At 53.2% G+C, this 26,489-nt stretch overlaps 3 protein-coding genes across 11 annotated transcripts; 2 read left to right on the top strand and 1 right to left on the bottom strand.

Moving 5' to 3' along the window:
- Positions 1-740: 740 nt before the first annotated feature.
- Abhd14a (abhydrolase domain containing 14A) lies at positions 741-9,815 on the bottom strand. 4 transcript variants are annotated; one of them, XM_075964768.1, is made up of 6 exons: positions 9,668-9,815; positions 7,414-7,665; positions 5,576-5,789; positions 5,340-5,455; positions 1,293-1,528; positions 741-1,101 (listed from the first exon to the last, which is right to left on the bottom strand). In XM_075964768.1, the coding sequence occupies exons 3-6, from the start codon at positions 5,767-5,769 to the stop codon at positions 919-921; spliced, it is 729 nt and encodes a 242-aa protein (XP_075820883.1). In that variant the 5' UTR covers positions 5,770-5,789; positions 7,414-7,665; positions 9,668-9,815; the 3' UTR covers positions 741-918. The 4 variants fall into 4 exon arrangements, with proteins under 4 accessions (XP_075820883.1, XP_075820887.1, XP_075820886.1 ...); XM_075964772.1 differs by having other exon boundaries at positions 7,414-7,618; positions 9,668-9,787; XM_075964771.1 differs by having other exon boundaries at positions 7,414-7,618; positions 9,582-9,676.
- A 917-nt stretch (positions 9,816-10,732) lies between these two features.
- On the top strand, positions 10,733-15,578 carry Abhd14b (abhydrolase domain containing 14B). Of its 4 annotated transcripts, none has more exons than XM_075964774.1 (4): positions 10,733-10,825; positions 12,260-12,536; positions 13,689-13,930; positions 14,440-15,578. In XM_075964774.1, the coding sequence occupies exons 2-4, from the start codon at positions 12,326-12,328 to the stop codon at positions 14,617-14,619; spliced, it is 633 nt and encodes a 210-aa protein (XP_075820889.1). In that variant the 5' UTR covers positions 10,733-10,825; positions 12,260-12,325; the 3' UTR covers positions 14,620-15,578. The 4 variants fall into 4 exon arrangements, with proteins under 4 accessions (XP_075820889.1, XP_075820888.1, XP_075820890.1 ...); XM_075964773.1 differs by having other exon boundaries at positions 10,755-10,825; positions 12,309-12,536; XM_075964775.1 differs by lacking the exon at positions 10,733-10,825 and adding an exon at positions 10,945-11,083 and having other exon boundaries at positions 12,309-12,536; positions 14,440-14,759.
- Positions 15,579-15,663: 85 nt separating this feature from the next.
- On the top strand, positions 15,664-26,399 carry Pcbp4 (poly(rC) binding protein 4). Of its 3 annotated transcripts, XM_075964765.1 has the most exons (14): positions 15,664-16,305; positions 16,577-16,685; positions 22,660-22,808; positions 22,925-22,948; positions 23,045-23,077; positions 23,265-23,381; positions 23,609-23,740; positions 23,872-24,000; positions 24,266-24,340; positions 24,534-24,578; positions 24,653-24,716; positions 24,825-24,877; positions 24,964-25,133; positions 25,521-26,399. In XM_075964765.1, the coding sequence occupies exons 3-14, from the start codon at positions 22,728-22,730 to the stop codon at positions 25,807-25,809; spliced, it is 1,212 nt and encodes a 403-aa protein (XP_075820880.1). In that variant the 5' UTR covers positions 15,664-16,305; positions 16,577-16,685; positions 22,660-22,727; the 3' UTR covers positions 25,810-26,399. The 3 variants fall into 3 exon arrangements, with proteins under 3 accessions (XP_075820880.1, XP_075820879.1, XP_075820881.1); XM_075964764.1 differs by lacking the exon at positions 15,664-16,305 and having other exon boundaries at positions 16,509-16,685; XM_075964766.1 differs by lacking the exon at positions 15,664-16,305 and having other exon boundaries at positions 16,509-16,685; positions 25,718-26,390.
- The last annotated feature ends 90 nt before the right edge of the window (positions 26,400-26,489 follow it).

Genomic DNA, 26,489 nt, shown 5'->3' with positions numbered 1-26,489 from the left:
GTACAATTATGACACCTGCCAGTATGGGAGATTGGGAAAGAGCACCTTGGCTGACCCCACATTGAACCCTCAGCTCTTCGGCCTCCAGCAGAGAGAGAAACAGAGGCATGGCTGTTCCTGTGGCCACCACCAAGCTGCTTGTAACTGTAGCTGCCCACTTGTGCACCTAGCTGCTCTTTGTACTCCCAGCGAGTTCTGCCCTCTGTTCCAGAGGCTGAGCCAGCTTGGGGAGGGGGGAAGGGTCAGAAGACTTCAACCCTGGGACCAAGGGAGCAGGCAGGATCAAAGAGGGGCCATCCCACCCACTTGGGGTTGAAGTCTCTGGCTGCTCACCCCTAACAAGGACGCAATCGGGTTTGGTGGTTCAACAACACTGTTTTAATTCTTAAACCACATGCCATCTCCACCTTCTCTGCACTGCTCTCACGCAGTTGGGAAGTCATTTGTATTCCCGAAGCAATCCCTGTGGAACTGCAGTCACAGGAACAGCTGCCTTTAAGCACCCTTAGTCCTATGTTACCAGGTAATCCAACCCCACCATCATTTCTCCTGATACTGTCACCATGCCCATTTTAAAGAGGAGGAAACTAAGACACAGAGAAGGAAGCACAGATTATGAGGAAGTAGCGCACTCTGGCTTAGACTCACAGGAGCACCGCCTCCAGCCTCCCCATCCATCCCAGAGCAGGCCCAGACTTGCCTCCCACTCCCAGATTCCCCACACAAGTCAGGAAACACAATTTCACTCTCCAAGCCAGACAAAAGGGCTTTTTTTTTTTTTATTGTGTCTGTGAAATTAAATCAAAAGTCCTGGCTGGGCTTGATCCTCTGTCCTCAATCCCACTCAGGGCCAGCCTCCCTGGGAGAGGAGAGAGAGGGTCTAGACCCTTCAAGGTCAGTTCTGGGAAGTGAGTCCATTCAAGGCAAATGGTCAAGGAATGCGAGAAGGGCGAGGTGGAAGGCTTCGGGGTTGTGGAGGTAGCAGGCATGGCCCGCGTTGTGCAGCTTCACCACAGAGTGGTTGGGCAGGTGGTGGAGCTGCTGCAGTGATACTCGCGCCAAGGTGTGGTCCAGTTCCCCGTACAGGATAAGAGTTGGGGTCTGCAGGGCGTAAGGTCGGAAGTTGTTGGCCCTGGGTTTCGGTGAGGATCCAGCCCACAAGCTATTCCTTCAAGGAGCCTTGTCCCCACACTACCTGCAGGGGCCGACTCTCTAGGACCCCCCCCCCCCCCCACGTGATACAAGCCAGGGGCAGGGAGAGGGTGCCAGCATCTTTGCAGCTCGCTAAGTACCTTCACAGCCCTGAATTGATCCCGTGTGTAATTCCGTGTGGAGGTAGGCGCGATGGGCACAAATCCACGTAGCTGGTGGTGTCTTCGCATCAAGAAGGGCAGGGCATAGCTGCCGCTCAGTGAGGGGCTCACCAATACAGCATTCTGCACCTCTAGATCCTGCAGTACCTGTTTCAGCAGCTCCGCTCGCCCTGCCTCTGTGTTCACCTCCGTTGAAGGCGCTGAGCTCCCAAAACCTGGGAACAGCAGCAGTTACTACCTGAGAGGAGCTAGGATGGTTGATTTTTGTTTCTACTTCTTTACTGCAATTTTGCTCCAGTCATGAATCACAATGTAAATATCTGATTTGCAGGATATCTGATATGCGACCCCTGGGAAAGGGTCATTCAACCCCCAAAGGGATCCTGACCCACAGGTTGAAAACTGCTGAGGCAGGAATTGCTCAGGACTTCCTGTCCACCACAGTGGGGGAAAGAGATGAGGACCAGTGGCACACAGCACATTCTACCCCAGCCATTTTCAGAAGCAAGTTTTCATACTAAAATTGGCCCATTAGAAATTTAGTTTTCCAGAAGGTGAGATGGCTCAGTGGGTAAAAGCACAAGCTGCACAACCCTGAATGACTTATATCTGATCCCTGGAACCCATGTGGTGAAAGGAGGAAACTGACTCCCATAAAGTTTCCTCCGACCTCCACACATGCACTTTGTCCTGTGTGTGTGCACAGACAAACACACACAATACCAACTAATCCACTAATAATAATGTTTTTAAAAAGAGAAACATTGGGCTGGAGAGATGGCTCAGTGGTTAAGGGCACTGACTGCTCCTCCAGAGGTACTGAGTTCAATTCCCAGCAACCACATGGTGGCTCACAGCCATCTATAATGAGATCTGGCATCCTCTTCTGGCGTGTGTGGTCATAAATGGAAGGAATGCTGCCTACATAATAAATAAATAAATCCTTAAAAATAATAAATAAATAAATAAATAAACGGAGAAACATCTTTCAGCCATTATATTGGCTAAACTTTTAAGCTAATGACAGCCAGTGTCAGGAAGGGGTAAGGGACACCTACATGACTGCCTGAAGGATCAATCTATACAGTCTTTCTGAAAGGTAACATAGTATTTGTCAAAACACTTAAAAGTGTATCCTAACTCATCAATTGTTCTTGATAGCAACTTTAGAGAAACTATTGCTCTTAAATGTTTCTTTTGATTGTTTGAGATAGGGCTTTTTTCCCCCTGTAGCTTTGAAGCCTGTCCTGGAACTAGCTCTTGTAGATCAGGCTGTCCTCAGACTCACAGAGATCAGCCTGCCTCTGTCTCCCAAATGCTGAGATTAAAGGTGAGCGCCACTACCGTCCAGTGAGATAGGGTTTCTCTGTATAGCTTTGGATATCCTAGAACTTGCTCTTTAGACCAACCAGGCTGGCCTTAAACTTAGAGATTCACCTACCCCTGCTTCCTGAGAGTTGGAGCAATGCACCACCATGTCCAGCTCTCCTATACTTAAAGAAACATGTCCAAAGAGGCTTCAGTTAGATATTTGGGTATTTCAGGTAACACTGAAAATTTTAAATTTACCAGCTGAGGAATGAGAATACAAGCCTGCCCATGCCTCCCATGGCCCACATTTTAACAGTTAAAGCATTAACAGCAGAGGAGGGTTGTAGGACCTGGCTTGCCCCACAAAGTCATGGTGTAGCCAGGAAAATAAAGGTGTGTAGAACTTTAAGCTGAGTCCTCTCAGCATTAGAGCTCCCCCCTCCCCTGGGAACCAAGGACCTAACAACTACACATGCACGTACTGGAATGTTGGGGATTTTCCATCTCCCTGAGTCCTTGTAAATGTTCTCCAAATAGAACTCAGTTATTAGAATAGGGGCAAGATAACTGTTGACTCAGTTCCTGATGTTTTGACTCAGTCCCTGGGAAGGGGGCAAAGTGACCCTCAGATGTTCCCTCTTACCTCATCTGATGTGGCAACTGCTCTCCAGCCAATTATTGGTAATAGCCCTTTGAATAAGCCAATCATAATAGTTTAAAGAACAACCCCCAGACTCCCCCCTTGTTTCTGTGGCTTTTTGCTTTAAAAGTATCCTGTACCAGCTATTTGGGGTCTTTCTGGCTTCTCAAATGCTGAAAGACCCTGTCGTGACAGAATTAATAAAAATCCTCATGCTTGCCGGGCGGTGGTGGCGCACGCCTTTAATCCCAGCACTCGGGAGGCAGAGGCAGGCGGATTTCTGTGAGTTCGAGACCAGCCTGGTCTACAGAGCTAGTTCCAGGACAGGCTCCAAAGCCACACAGAAACCCTGTCTCGAAAAAACCAAAAAAAAAAAAAAATCCTCATGCTTTTACATCAACTGTGGTATGAGAATGGTCTCTTGGGGCAATGCCACCTCAGTAATTGGACTCCAGGGTCCAACAGGTATAAATATATTCATTAAGTAGGCAGGATGCTCATGCTCCCAACCCTCACATACAACCTGCATGTTGTCAGTCTCTTTCTGTGCCACGGTGTGTGTCTGTCTGTCTATCTGCCTCTCCCTCTAGGCAGGTTGAGCCCAGGGCAAGGACTCCACCATTGGATTATATTTCCAAGCCCTTTTTACTTTTTATTTTGAGAAAGGGTCTCTACTAAGATGCCAGGTTACCCCTGAACTCGCTCTGTAGTCTAGGCAGGCCTTGAATCTGGGAGCCTCCTGCTGCAACCTCCTGAGATTCATGAAAGCGGGGCTGTCCCTCTCAGTCGTTCAGAGAGGGGAGAGAAGTGTTACTGGTTTCTAGGACTTCACTTTTTATTTGTCTTCATGTGGTTTTTTTTTTTTTTTTTTTTTTTTTTGAGACAGGGTTTATAACAGCCCTGACTATCCTGGAACTAGCTTTGTAGACCAGTCTGGCCTTGAACTCAGAGATCAGCCTGGCTCTGCCTCCCGAGTCCTGGGATTAAAGGCGTGTGCCATTTTTCCTGGCAGGACTTCACGTTTTTTTTAAAAAAAAATATTGAGTTAGCTGGGCGAGGGCCTTTAATCCCAGCACTCAGGAGGCAGAGGAATGAGAATCTCTGTGAGTTCAAGGTCAGCCTGGTTACAAAGCAAGTTCCAAGGCAGCCAGGACTGTTACATAGAGAAACTCTGTTTCAAAAGAAAAAAAACCAAAAAAACAAAATAATATTGATTTTATTTTTAATTTATATGTGTTTCTCCGCATGTAGGTTTGTGCACAAGAGTTCAAGTTCCCTCAGAGTCCAGAAGAGGGCACTGCATCCCCTGGAGCTGGAGCTACAGGTTGTTGTGAGCTGCCTGGATTGGATATTAGGAAACAGACTCAAGTCCTCGGCAAGAACAGCACATATTCAACTGCCGAGTCATCTCTCTCATCCCTGGGCCACCTCCTACCGCCACCCCCACTTTCATTTTTAATTAGAAGAATGACAGCATGGGGCTGGAGGTGTAGCTTAGTGGTTGAGCGCCTGCCTAGTATTCTCGAGGCCCTGAGTTCCCAATCCACAGTACTGGAAACAACAATAAACCCGGAGTATAGCACAGTCCCTGGGTACAGTTCAAAACAAAATGAAACAAGGAGAGTGTGGTGAGGTCTCAGTGAGTGGGTAAAGGGGCTTGCTGTCGAGCCTGACAGATCCCTGGAATCCACAGGGTGGAAGAAGAGAAGCAACTCTCTCTCTCACGAGTTACCTATTCACTTCTGCGGGTGTGCCCCTCCCCCCGCGAAAGCTACGAAAATTACATAATCACAAAAAGCACAAAAATCCTCCCAGCGGTTGCTTATGAACAAATCACCTTTCTGTTTCCTCTGTGCCATACAATAACGCACACTGCAGTTTTCAAGGCAGGGAATAAAAACAGGCTCTTATTGTGGTGGCTTCTTGTGACCTCTGACTTGTTTGTCCAGACACGGGGCCCACAGGCCCCTGCTTTACCTTGGGCTCTGCTACCCGTCCAATGCTCCCTTCTGGTGACTGCGCCTTTATTCCTGCTGCAGCCTGCTTCCTCTAAGCTTGGATGTGGGGGTACTCACCTGGAAGGTCAATGGCCACAGCCCGGTAGCCCCTCTTGGACAACAGCTGCAGCGTGCCCAGCTGCTCCCATGTGTGGGAATTAAATGCCTTCCCATGGAGAAACACGACATCTGCCCTGCAGACATAAGGGGGAAGATGAGGCATGGGACCTGGGCAGGCATCTTTCACTGCCCTCCAGGTTCCTGAGCCCCACGGGTTGGGCTGCGGTCCCTCCATTAAACCCTTGGGTACTCACCTGTGTGCGTTCTGGATAGGCAGCGCCTCCCGGTAAAAGATTTGAGGGTTGCCTCGGGTGAGACCAGCCAGGACTGTGACATTGGGGCCTCTCCAGAGCTGGGAAGTCTTCTCAGAGGGGCCAGGCAGCCCCACATACAGGAGAAGCATAAGCAGCAGGCCTAGACCCAGCAGGGCTGCCTGGTACCGGCTCATGAAGGCCTGTATCACACAGCCTAGAGGAGAAAAGAGAAGAGACAGGCTGAGGAAGACCTTTAGCCCTCCTCCCTTTCTTGATCTGGAAGAATAGCTCATACCCAGCTACTACTCAGGCCAGGGCAAAGGCCTGGCACACTCCACTCTGTGGAGAAGGTGCCTGAGATGGCCCTCTGGCACAAGCATGGTTGGTTTGTTTGTTTTTGTTTTTATTGCTTTTCGAGACAGGGTTTCTCTGTAGCTTTGGAGCCTGTCCTGGAATTTGTTCTTGTAGACCAAGCTGGTCTTGAACTCACAGAGATCCGCCTGCCTCTGCTTCCCAAGTGCTGGGATTAAAGGCGTGCACCACCACTGCCTGACTTTGGCACAGGCATGTTTAATGGCCACCACCATCGCTGTGGGAACTACACAGCTCTTCTGGCTGTGGCCTCCATGCTTGACTTTCTACACTCAGCACTCAGAGGCCCCAAGAAAACACAGGGAGCAGATATGACTACAGTTCTTTGGCACAAAGGAAGCTAGGCTCACAGGTGAAATTCTCACCGCAGCAGAAGAGACATGGGGCCTGGGGCCAGTTTCCAAAATACCAGGCCATATGTGTTCTGGAAGAAAACACAGCATTGGCAGGAGACGGATGAACTGGAGACACCGTGGTGGATGGAGGAGTAGAGGCTGCTGAGGGCCAACGAGCACAGAGAGACCACTGAGCGCATGCCCGGGAATGATTCTTTCCTCACGATGACTAGAAAACTGCTAAAAACAGAATGCCTGCACAATGGGAGCGGATAGTTCAGGGTCACACCAGCCATTATGGATCACTTCACAGAGAAAGTTGGGGATAATGCTGAGGTCTGAGACATTGGGGGCTAGAAGGAGTGTAGCTGGCCTAGAAAAGGACCAGCTTCCACCCCACTTCTGCCAAATGACCTGCTTCATGAACTCCTCCAGTATGGCGTCTTTGTTAGCCCGGAGGGGACCTCAAGCAGGGCAGGCAGGTGGTCTTGTTTTAGAATTCCCCTCTATCACTAGTTGATTTTTGTAACTTGGGATAAGTTCCTCCTGGCACCTGCCCAAGTTTCTTGTGCAGTTTACATAATACACTCCACCTAAGCAGGTGGGGATGGGATGTCCCCGTCATCATTTATAGGGCCTAAGATGAACATGCTTGTCTTGTTTCTGGGACTCTGAACTCATTTTTTTCTTTCTTGGTTTTTTTTTTTCTTCTGGGACAGGGTTTCTTTTAGCCCTGGCTGTTCTGAAACTCACTCTGTAGACCTGGCTGGTCTTGAACTTAAGAGATTCACTTGCAGCCGGGCGGTGGTGGCGCACGCCTTTAATCCCAGCACTCGGGAGGCAGAGGCAGGCGGATCTCTGTGAGTTCGAGACCAGCCTGGTCTACAGAGCTAGTTCCAGGACAGGCTCCAAAGCCACAGAGAAACCCTGTCTTGAAAAACCAAAAAAAAAAAAAAAAAAAAAAAAAAAAAAAAAAAAAGAGAGAGAGATTCACTTGCATCTTCCTCCCAAGTGGTGTCACTAAAGGCATGCACCACCACCGCCTGGCTCTGGATGCATTTTTACTAAGTGTAAATGCAGTCTGTGGTAGGCCTAGGAGCAGAGCTATGGCCCGCACTGCGCCACACCCACCTCTGCTGACTCTGGAGGACTCTTCTGAAGATCTCACTCTCTAGCTCCGAAGTCAGGCAGTGTGGGGGCAGCAGCAGATCCTTCAGTGCTGATGGGAAGTCAGGAGCCAGGCGGACAAAGAGCACACTCTTCTTCCTAACCTGGCGCAGCCAAGGATGTCTGCCTCCAACGTAGCTTTAGCTCAGGTTCCCACGAGGCGGAGCATCTGTGAAGGCCCTCTCTTAGTGGTCCACCAGGGGCAAACCTGTGCTTCTTTTCAGGGTGAAGGGGTGGGGTTTTATTCGTTGCCATGGCAACCCAGGATGCCCAAGACTAGACAATGTAGGGGTTCTGATGCAGATTGCTCCACAGGTGGGGGAAGGGAGGAAAGTAAACAAACTGCTTGCTCTGGATACTAGAATACACAGATATTTACACACACTCACACAGACACAAGAGTCTTGCTTCCACAAACTTCAAGAAGCTAATCCCTGGGGGCTGGAGAGATGGCTCAGAGGTTAAGAGCACTGACTGCTCTTCAAGAGGTCATGAGTTCAATTCCCAGTGATTCACAACCATATAATAATGAGATCTGGTGCCCTCTTCTGGTGTGCAGGCATACACGCAGGCAGAACATTGTATACATAATACCTTTAGAAAAGGGAAGCTATTCTGAAAATGTACAGCAGCCTCTGCACACACATTGGCACACACATGCAACTGTTGTGTTAACAGTCCCTTCAGAGGCCAAAACTGCAGTGGAGCTCCTTAAGCAGGGAGGCAAAAAAGAACTCCCTGAAACTGCCCAGATTCACTAGGCCCCTCCCTACTTGAGTAGACAATAAAGGATGAAACTCTTTCTCAGACCAAACAATGCTAAGCTGCCAAGAAGACTCTTTAGAGCTCAGGTGAACTGCCTGGAAAGGACCCGCTCCATCCTGTTGAGAGGCCTGCAGGCTGTGCAGGGTGTTCCAAATGTTTCCCAGTTTTTGTGAACTGTCCCCCATACTAGGGTGGGCTTTCTGTAAATAACCCCTTATCCATATTTCTGTTAAGTAACCCCAATAAAAATCATTGGCTCAGTGAGTCTGTGGCTCCCTACCTGGGGTGAGTAGACAAGTATGTTTTCTCCCCAGGAAAAGTTTTGCCACACACAGCCAGTTAGCAGGAAGGCAGAGAGACCAACACATGTATTTCAAAACCATATATAAGACAGGCATGGTGACCTATGGCTTTAATCCCAGCACTCAGGAAACAGAGGCATGAGGATCTCTGTGAGTTTGAGGCCAGTCTTGTTTACATAGGGAGTTCCAGATCAGCTAGGGTTACATAGAGAGACACCCTTTCAAAAAAGAAAAACAAAACAACCCATACACAGGCACGGAAGCTAGAGAGACTGAGGCAGGAGGATTATAAGTTGAGGTCAGCTGGGATGTTTGGCAAGACAGTCTCAAAGCAAGCAAACAAACAAAACCAAACACCCACAGCACCACATGCATACCCTCCTCGTGGTATTCAAACACAAAATCACACCCAACCCTTAAACCACACATAAACACACAGTCCCAGGCTCAGAGTGCAGCACTCAAGGAGAGGGATCCAGGCAAATTTGAGAGCTAGGGCTTCATAGCAAGACCCTGTCACAAAGAACAACAAAAACCCAAAACAAAAAACCAGCAACAATGATAACAACAAAGACAGAAACAACTGCCCAAACTCAGGAGTACTGGATGGTCAAGAACTACCTGGGCAATGTAGTGAGACCATGAACTAAAATAAATAAGGGACTCGGTGGGCAAAGGCACTTGCTGCCAAGCCTGACAATCCCTGGAACTCACACGCTGAAAGATGAACAGACGAAAGCAAGTTGTTCTCTGACCTCCTCCGTGTTCCCAAAGACCCAGGGAAAGACAAGCTACCTGGCAAGGGGGGAGAGGGGACAGGCATGGGAAGAAATGCGCCAGCAGAGGAACACACATAAACCTTCAGAAATACGCAGTCAGATGCAGAGATAAATACAAAAAAGCATACAAGCAAGCATTCAGACCAGTGAACACCCTACCCCCACCCCACCCAACCCTCGGCAAAGGAGAAGAGAAACACTTAAACCCAGACGGTCAAGAACACACGCAGACACTCGCGCGCGCACAGCGCAGGAACACTGCACACGTGTTGCCCAGCGCTTGCACCTTCCAATGGACTCTGCCCCAAGCGGTGGGGACAAGGACGGCGATCCCCGGACAACAAGCGGGCCGCCTTCCCGGGAGACACTCACCGCGCTAACAGGAGTGACGGTGACGGTGACGGTGACGAGGCGGGGCCCGGCCGAGGCTGAGCCAACAGCCGAACGGCCTGGGGAGTGCGGCACTGCCTCCGCCTTGGTAACCAGCGGGTCAGAGTCGGACTAACCCCTGAGCGCTTGCGCAGTACGCAGCTGCAGGCCTTGCAGGAATACTTGGGGCGGTGCCCCGAGGCCCCGAGGCCCGCCTCTCCAGGCCCAGATTTTAGGAATTGTTAAGGAAGGGCTTGAGGTTTGAGAGTCTGTGGAGATCCACCCGCTTCTTCATTTTTAAAATCGTTTTGTTTGCAAAATGAGGTTTAGGAAAGGACCCACCGCATGGGGATGTCATAGGATGTAAGGACAGGTCACTCGGAACACCGAGGCCTCCTGGCACCGAGGTCTCCTAGTGTAAATGCCAGATGATGTTATTGTCATGCGGCAGCTCCAGGCTTCCGCCTAAACACTTTCTTTACTCGCCCCATTCCCCTGCCGGGTCAGAGCTTTAGTGGGGCCTCTGAGCTCCCGGTCTGCTCAGGACACCAACTATTGGTTGGCAGCCTGTGATCAACATCTGGTCTGCCCCATGGTTCAGGCTTCTGTGTTACAACCAGGCCTCGGGGTAGGGACGCCATGAAGGGTGCAAAAGGTTCACTATTTGTTGATCTTTGCCAAGGCTGACATTAACCAGAATATCATTAATCATTCTACAGGCTCGGAAAAGACTGCCATGCCACCTGGCTGAACTTTGGCAGAGCCTTACACGCTGATATGTAGGATGTCAGCTTCATGACAGGTGCACAGCTCGTCCTGGATTGTCCTGACTCGGGGTGAGGGCGGTTTAGGGGGGCGGACATCAGGGATACCAGAAATAGCTTTCCCCCTCATAGAAGGCCACTTCCGTGTGGGGCAGATAGCTGAGAATTTCAAGACCTTCAGCCTGGCTCTTGGGGGACATGGGGGTTGGGGCGGGGAAACAGGTTAGGTGGGAGAAGAACGAAGGTGCGGACGAATCTAGTGGTAGTTTGTGACCGAAAGAGGGCGCCCGGAACCCTCAGGTCTGTCTCCACCTCCTGCCCGGCCCCTCTCCTACTTCTCTCCCCACCCGCCAACAGCACTCGCCCTTCTCTTGCCGAAGACCACGCAGATTTCCAGGTACCACTCTGCGCTCTCGACTCTTTCTTTGCGTCTTCACTCAGAACCCACCTGCCCCAAGTCTTCTCATCTCGGCTCTCCAGGTCACCCCTCCTTCCCGTGCTTCCTTCAGACAGACCCAGGGATCCGGAATTGTGGGGTGCTGTGGACAGACAGACCGCGGGTGACCGCAGCGTCAACCGGTTGGGCTCCAGCGGCCAGCGCGCTGAGAACCCCGCGTCCCTGGCAGTCAGAAACTTCCAAAGTCTTTGCCGACTGGTGCATGTGTTTCTGTCTCTGGAAAATGGGCCTTCATCCCAAACAAACTTGGTCTCACTCCTACCTGTATTTATTGCCAGCCCACCCACTCTACGATAGTGCTAAGCTAGATGGTGCTGATCAAGATAGTGTTAACCTCGATTGAGCACTCACTATGTGCCAGACATGTATCAAGGTTTTTTTTTAAATGCATAGCTTCATTTAATCCTATCCACTGTCTATGAACTAGTATTGAATAGTTCCATACATGTTCCAATACAATAGGAAATACCAGTTTTTCCTACCAGCAGATTCTCAGCTGCTGGTGTGATCCACCCAGATGCATAGCTTTTCTTTTTCTTTTTTTCTTTTGGTTTTTCAGAACAGAGTTTCTTTTGTGTAACGGCGCTGGCTGTCCTGGAACTCGCTTTGTAGATCAGGCTGGCCTAGAAGTCATAGAGATCCACTCACCTCTCTGCCTCCCAATTACTGGGATTAAAAGCGTGTGTCACCACACAAAGCTTTCTTCCTTCCTTCTTCTTTCCTTTCTTTCTCTTTTTCCCCTGAGACACGGTTTCTCTGTGTAGCCCTGTCTATCCTGGAACTCACTGTAGACCAGGGAGGCTTTGAGATTTGCCCGCCTCTGCTCCTGAGTGCTGGGACTAAAGGCTTGGGCCACCACTACCCAGTTCATATAGGTTTTTTTTGTTTGTTTGTTTGTTTTTGTTTTTCGAGACAGGGCTTCTCTGTGTAACAGCTCTAGCTGTCTTCGAGTTAGCTCTGCTGGCCTCGAACTCACAGAGATCCACTTGCCTCTGCCTCCCGAGTGCTGGGATTAAAGTCATGTGTCACCACCACCTGACTAGTTTTTCTTAATATTTATTTATTTATCTATTTATTTATTATTGGGGTGGGGGTTGAGACAGGGTTTCACTGTGTAGCCCTACCTGTCCTGGAACTCCCAGAGATTCGCTGCCTCTGTTTCCCAGGTGCTGGGATTAAAGGCGTGTGCGACCATTGTCTGACAGCTTGTCTTAAATTCTTAAGTGACATTCCTAATTCTGCCATTGTTCAGTCAGTTGAAGCCCAATATCACATAACGGAGTGGGAGAGGCAGAAATAGTAGCTGCTTTTCCTGACCTTAATTCAGCTCCTAGAGACCTGGTGGTCACCTAACTGCTCCCTGCTGTCTCCCAGGCAGGGTGCTCTTTCACCCACTTCTCATCAGCCTGGCTTTGAACTGCAGGCACATCACCATCGAGCATGGCCAGTGTGGACCAGCATGAGGGCACCATCCAGGTGCAAGGCCAGGGCCTCTTCTTCAGAGAGGCTCAGCCTGGCAGTGGACAGGCTGCTCGCTTCTCTGTGCTGCTGTTGCATGGTATCCGCTTCTCCTCTGAGACCTGGCAGAACCTAGGTACTCTGCATAGGCTGGCTGAGGCTGGCTACAGGGCTGTGGCCATTGACTTACCAGGTACTTCTGGGGGTGGGCTCCTGGGCCAGGGTTGGGGAAAACTTAAGGACGGAGAAATGGAAGGATTTAGCTAGGCAGGACCCTGAACTTGACTAGGCACACAGCGCATGGACCTTTGAACCTTTGTTTAGTCTTGCTTTAGTAGGGTTGATACACTGCCCAGTTGCTTCTCACTGTTACCGAACCTGTGTCTCAATGTTTCTGGGCTTCACTTCCCTCATCTGTAGTGAAAGGTACCACACCCCTGCTGGTGACTATCCCTAGTGAGCACAGGATGACGTTCTTGGTGTGAATGTATCGGCTAATACTTGAGGGCTAGTAACAGGTGCACAGGCTGCTGGAAGCACTATCAGTAAGTCCTCCAGAGCCTTGGGAAGCGAGGCAGGCCCTGATGGATGGCTAAGGACCTGGTCACTTACATGCAAACAGAGTCCTTGGGCACTGCAGAAGGCAGGAATAGCTTCCAGATTGCCTGTCACAACCTGGATCACCAGGCCCCGTCCATCTTAATCTCTAGTGAGGAATTGGAGGCATAGCTATCTGCAGGATCTAATCCCCTCAACGGCTAGGGCTGGTGGCTGATATAGTTTCAGGTTTCAAGGACAGATCTCCAGTCTGGCCAGGCTTGCTTCCAACAGAAGGTTGGGCTGAGCTTCAGGGTAAAGGTCTACAGCTAATGTTGTTAAAGGTGGGGACTGACTGGCAGGTCCCAGTGTAGAAGCATTCATCTCAGGTTCGATCCTCGGGCAGGGCTAGGTGCCTAACAAAAGTTAATTAATTTTCACAAGTTTAAATGGCAGGGACGTTCCTCATCCCTTTTCAACAGAGAGGGGAAACTGGGCAGCTGAGGAGGGCTGAGAGGCCTGACCTATGGTCATCTTTATAGTAAATGGAGACCCGGGACACAGAGCTAGCCCTGATAGACTCCAGAGCTTGACTCTTTCCGGGACATTGTTAGTATGAATGCAAACAAGGAAAGAAATGTCCCATTCTTGCTACAAATATAATACACTGGGCTGTGGATATGAATGAATGCAGCCCACTGGCGTTACACGAACCTGGGCACCCAGAGATCGACCTAGGAGCACATGCTGGAAGAAGGGATCCTTTTCATTCATTGCCCTTGTCTCTCCTACACCTGAATCCCTGCAGGTCTTGGCCATTCCAAAGAAGCAGCAGCCCCTGCCCCTATCGGGGAATTGGCTCCTGGCAGCTTCCTAGCAGCCGTGGTGGATGCCTTGGAGCTGGGACCCCCAGTTGTGATCAGTCCATCCTTAAGTGGAATGTATGCACTGCCCTTCCTCGTGGCCCCTGGGTCCCAGCTCCGGGGTTATGTCCCAGTGGCTCCCATCTGCACAGACAAAATCAGCGCTGCTGACTATGCCAGTGTTAAGGTATCTTGTGTGTGTGTGTGTTTAAAGCTGAGATGGCATGTTAGGAGCAAGTGGGAACCATCCCTGGGTCTTCCTCATATGGTGACTGGGTAACCAACGGGGTGGTTTCTGGGGAGATCTGACCACCTAACTCCTTTTGTTTGGCTTGTTAGATTACTATGTATAAAATTGTGTAGTGGGGAAAGTACAAATGTCCCCACCCTCTGGACCAGCTTGTCTCCAGGTGGGCAGGAAGAGACTAAAGTGGTGATGAGGGCTGAAGCTGACCTTTAAAGGCTGGGGCTGGTGTGGCGAGCTCCTTGATTCTTTTTTTTTTTTTTTAATTTTTTTGGTTGTTTGAGACAGCGTTTCTCTGTGGCTTTGGAGCCTGTCCTGGAACTAGCTCTGTAGACCAGGCTGGTCTCGAACTCACAGAGATCCGCCTGCCTCTGCCTCCCAAGTGCTGGGATTAAAGGCGAGCACCACCACCGCCCGGCTCCTTGATTCTTTCTTCCTTTCCTTCCGCTCAGACTCCAGCTCTGATTGTATATGGAGACCAGGACCCCATGGGTTCCTCCAGCTTTCAACACCTGAAGCAGCTGCCCAACCACAGAGTGCTGGTCATGGAGGGGGCGGGGCATCCCTGTTACCTGGACAAGCCTGAGGAGTGGCACACAGGGCTGCTGGATTTCCTGCAGGGACTAGCATGAGACTCAGTCCTGCTGATAGGGGTGACAGCCTGCCTGCTCTGGGATCTCTCGCTGGCTTATCCCGGTCTCACCTGCCACAGGTCTGTCTATTCTGTCTGTACATCTGTTTGGGCTCCTGTCACTTCTGCTTTTCTCTTGCAGCTGCAGATCGGATCAAGGAGGTAAATCAAGTGGGAAAAGCCTCGGATTTAGGGGAGAAACCTGATTGTGGGTAATCCATGAGCTTCTCCTTGCTTGGCTCTCACCGCTTAGCTTATGTTCCCGCCACCTCCTTCTTCAGCTGCAGGCCAGACATTCCCTTAACTTCCCTACCCCTCTTAGATAACAGACATGTATGAATGCTTGTTTAGATTCATCCCACACCCAAACAGAACCCTTCCCTTGGGAGCACATGGATCCACGTGATTGGTCTGATACTCACATTCCTTTTTTTTTTTTTTTTTGGAAGTTTTTCCAGACAGGGTTTCATTGTGTAGCCTTAGCTGTCCTGGAACTAGCTCTTGTAGACCAGGCTGGCCTCAAACTCACAGAGATCCGCCTGCCTCTGCCTCCCAAGTGCTGGGATTAAAGGTGTGCGCAGCCACCACCATTGTCTTGAGCAGCCTTGCATCACAGGCCTGCACAGGTACATGTGCAATCCCTGTGAAGGAAGGTGGGAACCTCTTTCCGAGCCACTCTTTGTAAAAGATCCGCTTGCCAGATTAAAGATGAAGGCAGCCCTAGATTTCTCTCACCTACACGTTGCAACTGGTCCCAGGCCAGAATTGCTTCCTTCCTCAGAAGAGGAGGTGCACCCTTCTGCCTTTCAAATATACCCGTTTTACTTTTCCCTTTCCTTTTGGGGGCTGCACAGCTCCCCAGGTCATCAAGCCTGACTCTTCTTAGCCAAGCCTGTTTGGGGGTGGGGTGGGGAGACCGACTGTGTAGGTCCCTGAAATAAAGTGATGCTATTAGACCTCACATGCTTTTGCTGTCTCTGTCTCAGCCCGGGCCGCTCCTCCCCCTTTCCCTAGGGACTGCCACTGCGGGCTCCTCCCCCACTCTGGCGGGACCAGATGGTCCCCCTGCCCTTTGTCCACTAGGCCAGATGGAGGGAAAGGGAGATTGGATTCCCCTCCCCACCCACACACACCCAGGTGCCAAGAGATTCAGTTTAGGCGGGGAGGTGGAGGTCAGTGGGGCCCGCATGAGCCGATTACCGAAAGGAGGAGAATATCTGCTCTGAGATGGGGGAGGGGCGAGCTCAGCACACACACACACACACACACACACACACACACACACACACACACACACACTCCTATGCCTTTCCTAGTAAAGGATTTAATGGCGCGCTGTCCCTTACAACCCTAGCTCCAAAAGGAATTTGGCAGTAGACTTGGGGGATCACGGGACAGGGTGATAAGGGCCACACCGCTCTCTCAGGCCCCTCCTCCAGTCGGGTAACCTGTCCTGGGCGGACTAGGGCCGGGCTGTGAGGAAGCTGTAGGTGGCCCGTCTTGTTGGGCTGGACCCCAGAGTGAAGGATGGCGAAGAAGCGAGAGCCCGGGCAGGGCGGAGGGCCGTGGGACAGAAGCCGGGAGGCGCGGCCCGGGCTGAGATGAAAGCTGCGGCGAGCTGGGCAGGAGCTCCGGGCGGGAAGGACGGGCCCAGTGAGAGCCACACTGGGAGGATCCTGAGGTCCTGGTGAGCCGCAGGGGAAGGGACCGTGGCTCCCTCCCGGAAGCAGCGGCCGCTCGGGACGCTGGACCGCGCGGAGCGGAGCGGGGCGGGGCGGGGCGGGGCGGGCGGCTGCGGCACTGGGGCTGCTGGGGCGGGCCCGCCGCGCTGTAATCGGATCCGGGAGGGGGCGGGGCGGGGCCGGGCCAGGCGGGCCGGGGGGTGGGGGTGGGGGGGCGCGGAGCCGGGCTCCGGGCCGGCCGGGCTCCGCGCCTGTCAAACCCCTCATTGTTCGCAGCTGATGTCACTCGCAGTTGTGAGCGGCCGCCTTTCCCGGGGACAATGTGGGACTGAGCGGCCCAGCCGCCGCGCCGCCGCTGCCGCCGCCGCAGAACAACCCCAGCGAGGTAAGGCGAGGGCCGGGCGGGGCACCGCGGGCCGTGAAGTTTGGGGGTTCGCTGGGGAGGGGGATCCGCTCCTGTGTGCACCGACCGCGATCCTGGGGGAACTGCGAGGAGCACGGTCCCTGTCCAGTTCGGCTGAGGCCTGCACAGGTGGGGGGCGTTGGTTTTCCAGGGGAACACCCCACTTCAGGGAGGGATTTCTTGGACCTTAGATACCAGGTTTGAGGCTCCCATCCTATTCGCTGTTTCTGTCCTTTGAGCTTGCTCTTCGTTCTGGACCTCATGGCCCAGGTTCGGGTTCTACTTCATCTCTCTTCTCATCTGCCATTCTCTGCAGCTCCTGGCTCACACACACCCCTTCCCATTCTCTGCAGTCCTTGGAGGAGCCAGACTCCAGGCCAAGGGGGGGGGGGGGGCGGGATGGAGAGCACAAAGTGGTCCCTCATTCCCTGTGGCTCTTCATCTCCAGCTCTTGGCCTGGGTACTGTGATGGGGCGGAGGTGAAGGGGCTCTGCTACTTCCTTCAACCTGGCCCTCATGCATGCCTGGCCAGGAGAGGGAGGTGCCCACCTCCTCACTCTCCTAAACCAGGCCCGCCATCTTGAGACCTGTGGCACCCAGGGCCCCGCCCCATCCTGGCACCCAAGGGAATGGTCTTCAAGGGGATGTACCATGGTCCATTCACACCGCTTCTCTCAGGATGTGTGGCTGTGGGTCCCCACCAAGCCCAGGATGGTTACCTTTTTTCTGGACCAACAAGGCATGTGTCCCCAGAGACCCTTCTTCCCCTTGTAAAGAGCTCTCAGACCCCAGGCATTGGTCAGGAGTTGGTCTCTGACTCAGGTTGTTTAGGGGGGTCACCCTGGTGGCCTCAGAGCCAGCACCTGGGGGGTCTATTGTTTCTTCATTTGAGGATATTATCCCTCTAGGTCCTGGAACCCCCTCAACTTTCAAAGCACCCCATCCCAGCCCCCACCCCCTAGCCTTCATCAGCATGCAGGCTCAGGCTGCCCAAACACAAGGGGATTGTTCTCTTTGCATGCTCAGGGTGGGGGGCTGGGAGCGGGCGGCCCACACACCCTGGCAGGCCCAGGCCGCAGAAAGGCTGGCCTGCCCCACCCTATGGCCCCAGACAGGCTCTGTCCACCCTCCTACTCTCATCCCTGTTCTCCTCCAGCCTCTATCACCACTACTTAGCTCTTGATGGAAAGGGGCCTGGGCTGTCCAGGTGGACCCATGGGTTCTCCTGGCCTGCCTATCACATCCTATGCAGCCGTCTAAACAACTCCCTTCCTCCCTAGGCCTCAGGTTCGCCTCCTGATTGGTGAGGCTTTTCTAGTTGTGATTGGTTGAACCCACCTCAATGCTGTGAGACCCATCTCACACCAGGGCATTTCTACCCGCTCCTCTCCCTGCTGGGGGACCTGTTCTGGTCTCTCAGAACTCTCAAATTCCTCTTTTCAACAACATGCTGAGCGAGCCCCTAGGCCTGGGATGCTGGGCCAGAACTTGGAATTCTGATCAGGCATGTCCTGATTCTGCCATGTGCTTACAGCCCCAACACTCTGAGGTGTGATGATCTGCAGTGTTCCAGGGCCTGTGAGCCCTAACTCCCCGCTTCCCTGGGGCCAGATCCTGTTTCAGATTTCCTATTCTTCTGTAGCAGAAAGATAGGCTCAGAAATGCCCACTGGGCCTCTTTTGACTTGTAGCTGTGTCTTTGGGAAGCACAGAGGCCAGAGAAATTTCATTCGAATTGAAAGGTTGGAAGGCTCCATGGAGGAGGAGGCATTTGAGAAGACTTTTGTCAGAGAGTGAAGGGGATAAGTATTTCAAGCTGGGAGTGTCAGCCAGGCAGAGACTCTGTCTGAGGTTCTAGACCCATTTTGTGGCCTGGGATGAGGCAGAGGTGCGACAGGAGAAGCTGGTAGGGGCTGGACCTTGGAGGCCTCCGTTGCTGGTGCATAGAGGTCAGGTTTTATCCCTTGGGTCCTGGGGATCCATGGATGGTTGGTAAATAGCAGAGTGAGCATAGTCTTCGGCATGGAGAATGGCGATTGGAGAGCTTTTTCAACTTGGATAGACAGTCGCACTGAGCAGGGCCTGAGCCTGCCTTGGTTTCCCTCTGCCATGTCTTCATGTCTGCCATGCCTTGGGCGACTCTAGGGGGTATAGCATTCCTGGCACCCACCAGTTTATCATCTTCTATGTTCCTCTTCCCTGGCACTGTACCAGACAGACTTGAATCAAGAAACCAGAGTCTACAACTGCTCCCCTAGTTTCCGTGTCCGCCCCCCCCCCCCGTCTCCTCCCTCCTAACTATGGATGATTGGCCATCCTGGGAGGTTGAAAGGTTGAGATGGGTGCATGAGTCTGAGGATGCTGGGCAGTTTTGTGGAGACCAGGCTAACCAGCAAGGGTGAGCATGCCCAGACTATGGGATGAACAAGGGAGCCAGGAGGTCTCAAGGCCGCCAACCCCCTCACCAGGCCTAGTGGCCACCCTCCTGCCACACCCTGCCATGCCCGATGCTTAGCCATTCCCCAGCTTCATTGGGTGTGGCCAGCCTGACTGTTTTCGGATTAAGGGTTGAAGGAGGCTACATAGGAGTGCTAAGGTGGGCATGAGATATGAGGTGAAGTTGGAGACTGGATTCCCCCAGCCTTCTGCAGCCCAGGTGGGTTCACAGTCTCTAGTGGTCCAGACACACTGAACAGAGGGAATCCCCCGAGGGGCGGGACAGCCTGCTTGGTTCAACTGGCCCCAGAGCCCTCCCCTCCCCTGGATTGTTCTTACACTAGAACAAAGCCAGGGAGGACACTTGATCCCTGCATGGGGGGGGGCTGGTTAAGCCCCCCAGCCCTTTGATTGGACAGCTGTCATAGGAGAGAGACAGCTGGGGGGAGGGGCAGGAAGGGGGCAGCCTTCCCTTACACAGCTGTCACCCCCCCCCCCCCAGACCCTCCAGCCGGAGTGGCAGGAAGCCAGGTTCAGAAGGAGTAGGCACTTGGACTGGGGAGGGGGCCTGGGAAGCAGAAGAAGGAAGAACCGAGGTCAGAGGATTGGTCTGAGAGTGGGATGTTCTGCCAGGGAGCTCTGCTGACCAGAGGGGGCTGGGCACCCTCAGAGGTGAGCTGGAGGTCAGTGTGGCATGCTGTGTGGCTGCCACGTGGGTGGCCTAGCAGAGACCTGGGGCCCCACCAGACTGAAGGGGCAAGATACTCCTTAAAACCCCGGTGCAAACAGGGCATCTGGTAATGAATGCCCAGTGGGGCTATTTATGCTTAGGACTCTGGGAGAAGGGCCTGGAGGAGGGTCAGGAGCCTCCTTCTTTCCAAAAGATAGGAAAAACTCAAGGGTCTCTCGGAACACAGAGATACCAGCAACTAACTCTCCCTTTCCCTGACTCCCCAAACAGTGCTGGTGGGTAAATCCAGATCCAGGCCAGGGAAGGCCAAGGTCACCTATTGAATTTGGGGCAGTGGGTCTCTGCTGCAGACCTAGGCATCTTAGCAAGACTAACATTTTCGCCCACGGTCCATTTTTTCCTGGGGTCACAAGAAGTGCTAGGAAGACTGCTTTCAGATCTCCCACAGTTTGTCACTCAATTAAGGGTCCACGGAATTCTGGAGCTTAAGATCCTATGGCCCCAGATAAACCATCAGCGTTTTCCAAACGGGATGACTGTCCACTGGCCAGGCAGAGGCTCCCCAGGCCACTGCAATCTAGATCCCACTTCAGAAAAGGACTAAAAGACCAAGACCGGAACAGCTATAAATGGGCCCCAAATGGAGCCTGGTCCAGTCCTACAGGAGCTTGTTGGCCCCATTCTTCCCACTACACCCCTTCTTTCTGTGACCTTGGGCAGGTTACAGACCCTCCTGTGGTGCAAATTCATTTGCTCCTGTCCCTGATATGTCTGAGCACCCTCTCCAGCCTGGCTCTGGACTGAGCGCTGGGGACACAAGGAGAAGGTGGCAGCTTTGGCTCCTGTTCTAAGGGGCTCCCAGGCTTGGCTGTCCAGGGAGACAGAAACCATGCACGTCATCACAGGCGCTTTGATGGGGGAAGTGCAGGCAGCCAGGGGAATGTCTAGCAAGGGCAGCCAGCGCAGGGCTGGCCAGGATGCCCAAAGAACACAGGCCCCGAATCTATTGCTGGTCTCCACCCTGTGGCGAGTTCTATGGCTGAACTCAAATGGAAGAAGTGGGCACCTGAGAAAAAACATGTGGGGACAATGCTGCCATCCTGACTGTCCCTATCCAAGGAGGAAAGGAGACTGCAGTTTGGTACAGTGGCTCACTCAGGTATCCAAGAGAAAGCGAGGTTGGGAACTCCCTAACCACTCCATACCCAAACTCTGGCTGGCACAAGACATTCAGAGGAAGGCTTTGGGCAGAGCTCTGAAACCTGGACCCTCATGTCCGGATAGGACAGAGGGCTGACAAAGTATTCCCATTGGGGACCACTTATCCTTTGTCCCAACACCCTTCTAGGCAGAAAGAATTCCTATGGTTAGTGATGTCTGGGTCCAGATTCTCTGTTGGCACCAGTTGGTTCCATTGTCCTCCTCGAGTTCTAGTCCCTAGTGAGCTCACCATCAAGGCCGGGCCATGGCGGGAGACAGCCGCTGCTGAAGGATTTCTGAGGAGGATTAAGGTTCAGGATTAAGTTGAGGCATGAAAAGGGGTCGGGTGGGGAGGGTTGGCGGCTAAACTAATCCTGGTAGCTAATCTCAGGCTCGGCCTTGCTCCATCAGTTAATGGCCTTGACATTCCTGCAGCCCACCAAATCCTTCTCTTATCCATTACCAGTCCCAGGGAGACAGATCGTCTCTGATGTGTATGGGAATAGAGCCCCGGTGCCATGTCTCTGGTACAGTAGTGTGCTCTAGGTGGGGTATGTGGCCAGTCTTCACACTTCGTGCCCCCTGCACACAGGACCATTCTGAGAACATAGGAAAGAGATCAGAGAGAGATGGAGAGAGAGCCTACCTTTTCCCCATGTCGTTGTTGAGCGGGTCATGCCTCACTTGGTCTGCAGTGACCTTCTCCTCTAATGGCCCCGAGTCACTGGGAACTCGCCTTATGGGCCTCCTGTCCCAAACCTTTGCTAGGCTTCAGCTTCCTCTTTGGCCTCTTCTCCACCATTGTTAAGCCAGCCAGCCCTGCCTCTGGAAGCAGGTACCTCATATTTAGGGTAAACTTCTCTTTCCTTTTTTGAAGCTGGGTCTCACTACATAGCCAAGGCTACCCTTGAATGAGAGCCTCCTGCCTTAGACTGGGTACATCTGAGTTTATAGGCCCGGGCTACTGTGCCTGGCCCAGAGTAAGGTTTTATCCTTGATTCCACAGTGGAGGCTCAATCTACGGGAATCTTCCCTTCCAAGTGAGGGAGGAAGCCGTCCTGTGGTTTCTCATAGCCGTCCAGACCTCTTCATTAAGTCCCTCTCCTCCCATTCTGGTGCCCAGACCTAGGACCACATATATTCTAGACAAGCATTCAACCAGTGAGCTCTAATTCCCTGACATCTGCACGTACTGGCTTTGTGGGAGCCTAGGCAGTTTGGATGCTCACCTTACTAGACCTGGATGGAGGTGGGTGGGTCCTTGGACTTCCCACAGGGCAGGGAATCCTGATTGCTCTTTGGGCTGACAAGGGAAGACTTGTGAGGAAGGGAAATTGGGTATCTGTCATAAGATTGTCTCATTTTTTTAAACTCTTATATATTTAGAGGATAGGATTCGGTAGTTATTTTCTGGGTTGGATGACTGAGGTCCAGAAGGCTTCAGTGACCAGGATTACACTCCAGGAAGAAGCGCACAAATACAGTGGTCAGAAGGACATTTAGAACTCAAGGCCCAGGCTATCTCCCTCCTCTTTGAGTTTGGCTGGCCTGGCTCTGCGGTCCCCTAGGTGGCAGTGGCCGGGTAACTAGGGCTCCTCTCAGACTCTCTTTTCTGCTGCCCTGTCCACAGCCAGCTGAGCCACAGCCACAGCGTGGACACACTCCCAGGCTACTGTGGCCCCAGCCCCGCCTGACAGAATGAGCAGTTCAGATGCGGGGCTGGAGGAGGAGCCAGAGCTTAGCATCACTCTCACGCTGCGGATGTTGATGCATGGGAAGGTGAGTGGGTGGGGCTGGCAGAGTCCTGAGGCAGCACATGTCTGGTCTCAGTGGGCTTCCATTCCTGAGCCCGGGGCATTCATACCCATCTGAGTCCTCTCTTGTTATCTCTACAGGAAGTGGGAAGCATCATTGGGAAGGTAGGTGTCCAGTTCTCTGTATGTTCCCCTCAACTTGAGCCTCAGCCCTGGTTAAGGGGCTACCACTTAGGAATCTTGGTTTTTTGTCTCCCACAGAAGGGAGAGACTGTAAAGAGAATCCGGGAGCAGGTAAAGATGGGGTCAGGGGAGGAGCCCAGGGCCCAGATGTTGAAGGGAAGGGAGGTGGCCATCCTTTCCTCTGGGATAACTGAGTGCCCAGAAGAATGTCAGTTTCTAGTGACTGGGGCAGGCAGACAGATCCCTGGCACCACAGTGGGGAGATGCCTGCTGCCCGGCGCTTGTCCCACACCTGCAGAGCAGTGCCAGGATAACCATCTCTGAGGGATCCTGCCCTGAGCGGATCACTACCATCACCGGCTCTACAGCCGCCGTCTTCCATGCCGTCTCCATGATTGCCTTCAAGCTGGATGAGGTTTGTGCCTAACTGGGGTGGGAGTCTGAGGGTGGCTGCCTGTGAGAAACTTGACCCTGTCTCCAGATAGTGGCTATGTGGGAGGGAAGGTCAAGTCCAAGGCTGTGTTCTCTTGGAGGAGGTCTGGGAAGGAGGGTTTCTCCCTATCCTTCTTCAGGAAAGTACTTGAGGGAGGGTGGGGGAGTAGCAGGGGCATGCATGGCCGACTCACTGTCTCTCTGCCCCAGGACCTTTGTGCTGCTCCTGCAAATGGCGGCAGTGTCTCCAGACCTCCGGTGACCTTGCGCCTTGTCATCCCTGCCAGCCAGTGTGGATCACTGATTGGGAAGGCAGGCACCAAAATCAAGGAGATCCGAGAGGTGAGCAGAGAGAGATCACCCATGGGCGTATGTCTTCTACCCATCAAGGGGAGAGGGAACTAGAGCTCCGGAGCTGCCCTTTCTCTTGGCTATTGGAGTCAACAGAAGTGGGTACTATTTTCTATTTGTAGACTACGGGAGCCCAGGTGCAGGTGGCAGGGGACCTGCTCCCCAATTCCACAGAGCGTGCTGTTACCGTGTCTGGGGTGCCTGATGCCATCATCCTGTGTGTGCGCCAGATATGTGCTGTTATTCTGGAGGTGCTTCCCAGAGTCGGGGGTGGGATGGGGACTGGGGGTGGGCAGCCAGGGGGAGGGCAGGAGAGGGCTCCAGGTGCTTGTCACCATCCAGACCTTATGGCTGTAACATCAGGTGGGGTGGGGCGAGCAGAGCTACAGCCATGGACTGATTATAAGCTTAAGGCACTCTGGGATGCATTTTCATGGAAGCCATGGGAATGCCTTAAGGTCATTGGATTCTTGGGGAGGCCTGATCTGACAAAGCTTTTCCATTTGTGTCTTCTAGTCCCCGCCCAAAGGAGCCACTATCCCATATCATCCAAGCCTCTCCCTAGGTACTGTCCTGCTCTCCGCCAACCAGGTGAGGGCAGCATCAGGAGAGGCTAGGAGCCTTACTGGAGACGGGGGGGGGGGGGGGGGGGGGGGGGGGATCAAGGTGGAGGAGGAAGTGGACTAGAAAATTGGGGGAGGGTCTGCAGAGGGCACAGGGAGTGATCTGGCCAAACTATCTGGCCTGTCACAGCAGCTCCCTTTTCGACCGTTTTGCCCCACAGGGTTTCTCTGTCCAGGGTCAGTATGGAGCAGTGGCCCCTGCAGAGGTGAGTGACCCACAGCCTGAGACACCCCTTCCTGAATTGCCCCCTCTAACCTCTGACCCTGTTCTCTGGCTCAGGTCACCAAGCTCCAGCAGCTCTCAGGCCACGCAGTTCCCTTTGCCTCAGCCAGTGTGGTGCCAGGTAAGCAGTTCCGGCTAAAGGAGGTAGGAGGGGCTGGGCATCCCTACAGTGGACGTGGGAGGCCCATAGAGAACAAGAACCACGCTCAGTCCTTCTCTTCTGCCTCAGGACTGGATCCCAGCACACAGACCAGCTCGCAGGAGTTCCTGGTTCCCAATGATGTGAGCAGAAGGTGGGGGGCTGGAGGGTGGTGAAGGGATCCAGGGGCCTAGACCTTGCTCAGGGTTAAATTCTGCCTTCCCTCTAGCTGATTGGCTGTGTGATCGGACGCCAGGGCAGCAAGATCAGCGAGATCCGGCAGATGTCAGGGGCACATATTAAGATTGGGAACCAAGCAGAGGGTGCTGGGGAGCGGCATGTGACCATCACTGGCTCACCTGTATCCATTGCCCTGGCTCAGTACCTCATCACTGCCTGGTGAGCATGGGGCAGGCGGTGGGAGAGCACGGGTGGGAAGGAAGGGATAACCTCCTGTCTCTCTGGACCAATCCCCTGCTGCTCCTCAGCCCCTCTCTTTTTCCTGCTGTATTCTACCTATGTCATTCATGTGCCTTATTTATTACTCCTGTATCCACCCCTCCTGTCTCCCACTGTTGGTTTTTCCTGGGTCCTTCCTAGTTTTCTTCTTACCCCAAGTTATATCTGCTTGTATTTTCTACCCTCCCTGCCTTTGTACCTTTGCTATTCTTGCCCGAAACACCCCCACCCCGTACCACTGTTCCCCTCCCATCTTTTGGCTAACTTCATGGCCCCTGTCTCATCCCCACCTTTCCTTTCACCTCCCCTCTGTGTCCCTCTCTCCAGTCTAGAGACGGCCAAGTCTACCTCTGGGGGGACACCTGGCTCAGCCCCCGCAGACCTGCCCACCCCTTTCTCGCCACCCCTGACGGCCCTGCCCACAGCTCCCCCAGGCCTGCTGGGCACACCTTATGCCATCTCCCTCTCCAACTTCATCGGCCTCAAGCCTGTGCCCTTCTTGGCTCTACCACCTGCTTCCCCAGGGCCACCGCCGGGCTTGGCGGCCTACACTGCCAAGATGGCAGCGGCCAATGGGAGCAAGAAAGCTGAACGGCAGAAATTCTCTCCCTACTGAGGCCGGCTGAGGCCCAGGCCGGGGCAGGCAGGACCGCCAGCAGGGGCTGCCTCCACGTCCTTCCTGCCCAAGGAGACTCTACCATGGGGTCTCAAGCGCCAGTAATGCCAGACGCATGGATGCACCCCTTACCCTGCTCCATCTTTGGAGTTCCTCCTCAGAGAGGGGACAGTTTCTGGCCCTGGGTTCTAGGAGCTATGGCAGCCCCAGAGCAGGGGCTCCACCCCTTCAGACCTATGCTTGGATGCCGGGAATGGCCGGGGCCTCTCTAGTGCCCTGAGGTGGGAGGCTGCTCATGTCCTCCATCCCTTTGGGCCTTTGGCCTGCTGCCCCAGTGGGAACTGGAGGAGAGTGAGGGGTGGCTGGGGCCAAGCTTCTCTTCATCCCCTGCAGATTCTGCTGCTTCCACTGATACCCTTTTGACTGGAATAGACTGGCTGGGCTTGTCAGGGGGCAACCCAAAGAGAGGGCTCTGCCTATTGCCGGGGGAGTGGCCTGGGGCAGGGGCTCAGGTCTCAGCAGCAGATTCTCTGTACAGTTTTTTCAATCCCTGTTTTTGAATAAATATTCTCAGCGACCAGAAAGCCATGAAATAATACTGCTGTTGGGGTGACAAAACTTCCAGGGGGAGGGTGTAGCTGGAACCCCGAAGAACCTCAATCTGTGAATGCAGCCCCTGA

The sequence above is a fragment of the Microtus pennsylvanicus genome, chromosome 3, assembly GCF_037038515.1.
Source record: "Microtus pennsylvanicus isolate mMicPen1 chromosome 3, mMicPen1.hap1, whole genome shotgun sequence".
Lineage (NCBI taxonomy): Eukaryota > Metazoa > Chordata > Mammalia > Rodentia > Cricetidae > Microtus > Microtus pennsylvanicus.
The sequence above is the reverse complement of the archived record's forward strand: the minus strand, read 5'-3'. Positions and strand labels throughout refer to the sequence as shown.

Bases quoted from the DNA above. Each gene is read 5' to 3' on its own strand.
- Abhd14a (XM_075964768.1), bottom strand. From the start codon at position 5,769: ATGAGCCGGTACCAGGCAGCCCTGCTGGGTCTAGGCCTGCTGCTTATG. The intron at 1,529-5,339 runs GTGAGTACCCCC...TGCTGTTCCCAG, and splicing joins TGTGGCCATTGACCTTCCAG to GTTTTGGGAGCTCAGCGCCT. The intron at 1,102-1,292 runs GTACTTAGCGAG...TACGCCCTGCAG, and splicing joins ATCAATTCAGGGCTGTGAAG to ACCCCAACTCTTATCCTGTA.
- Pcbp4 (XM_075964765.1), top strand. From the start codon at position 22,728: ATGAGCAGTTCAGATGCGGGGCTGGAGGAGGAGCCAGAGCTTAGCATC. The intron at 22,809-22,924 runs GTGAGTGGGTGG...TTATCTCTACAG, and splicing joins GGATGTTGATGCATGGGAAG to GAAGTGGGAAGCATCATTGG. The intron at 23,382-23,608 runs GTTTGTGCCTAA...TCTCTGCCCCAG, and splicing joins TTGCCTTCAAGCTGGATGAG to GACCTTTGTGCTGCTCCTGC.
- Abhd14b (XM_075964774.1), top strand. From the start codon at position 12,326: ATGGCCAGTGTGGACCAGCATGAGGGCACCATCCAGGTGCAAGGCCAG. The intron at 12,537-13,688 runs GTACTTCTGGGG...GAATCCCTGCAG, and splicing joins TGTGGCCATTGACTTACCAG to GTCTTGGCCATTCCAAAGAA. The intron at 13,931-14,439 runs GTATCTTGTGTG...CCTTCCGCTCAG, and splicing joins CTGACTATGCCAGTGTTAAG to ACTCCAGCTCTGATTGTATA.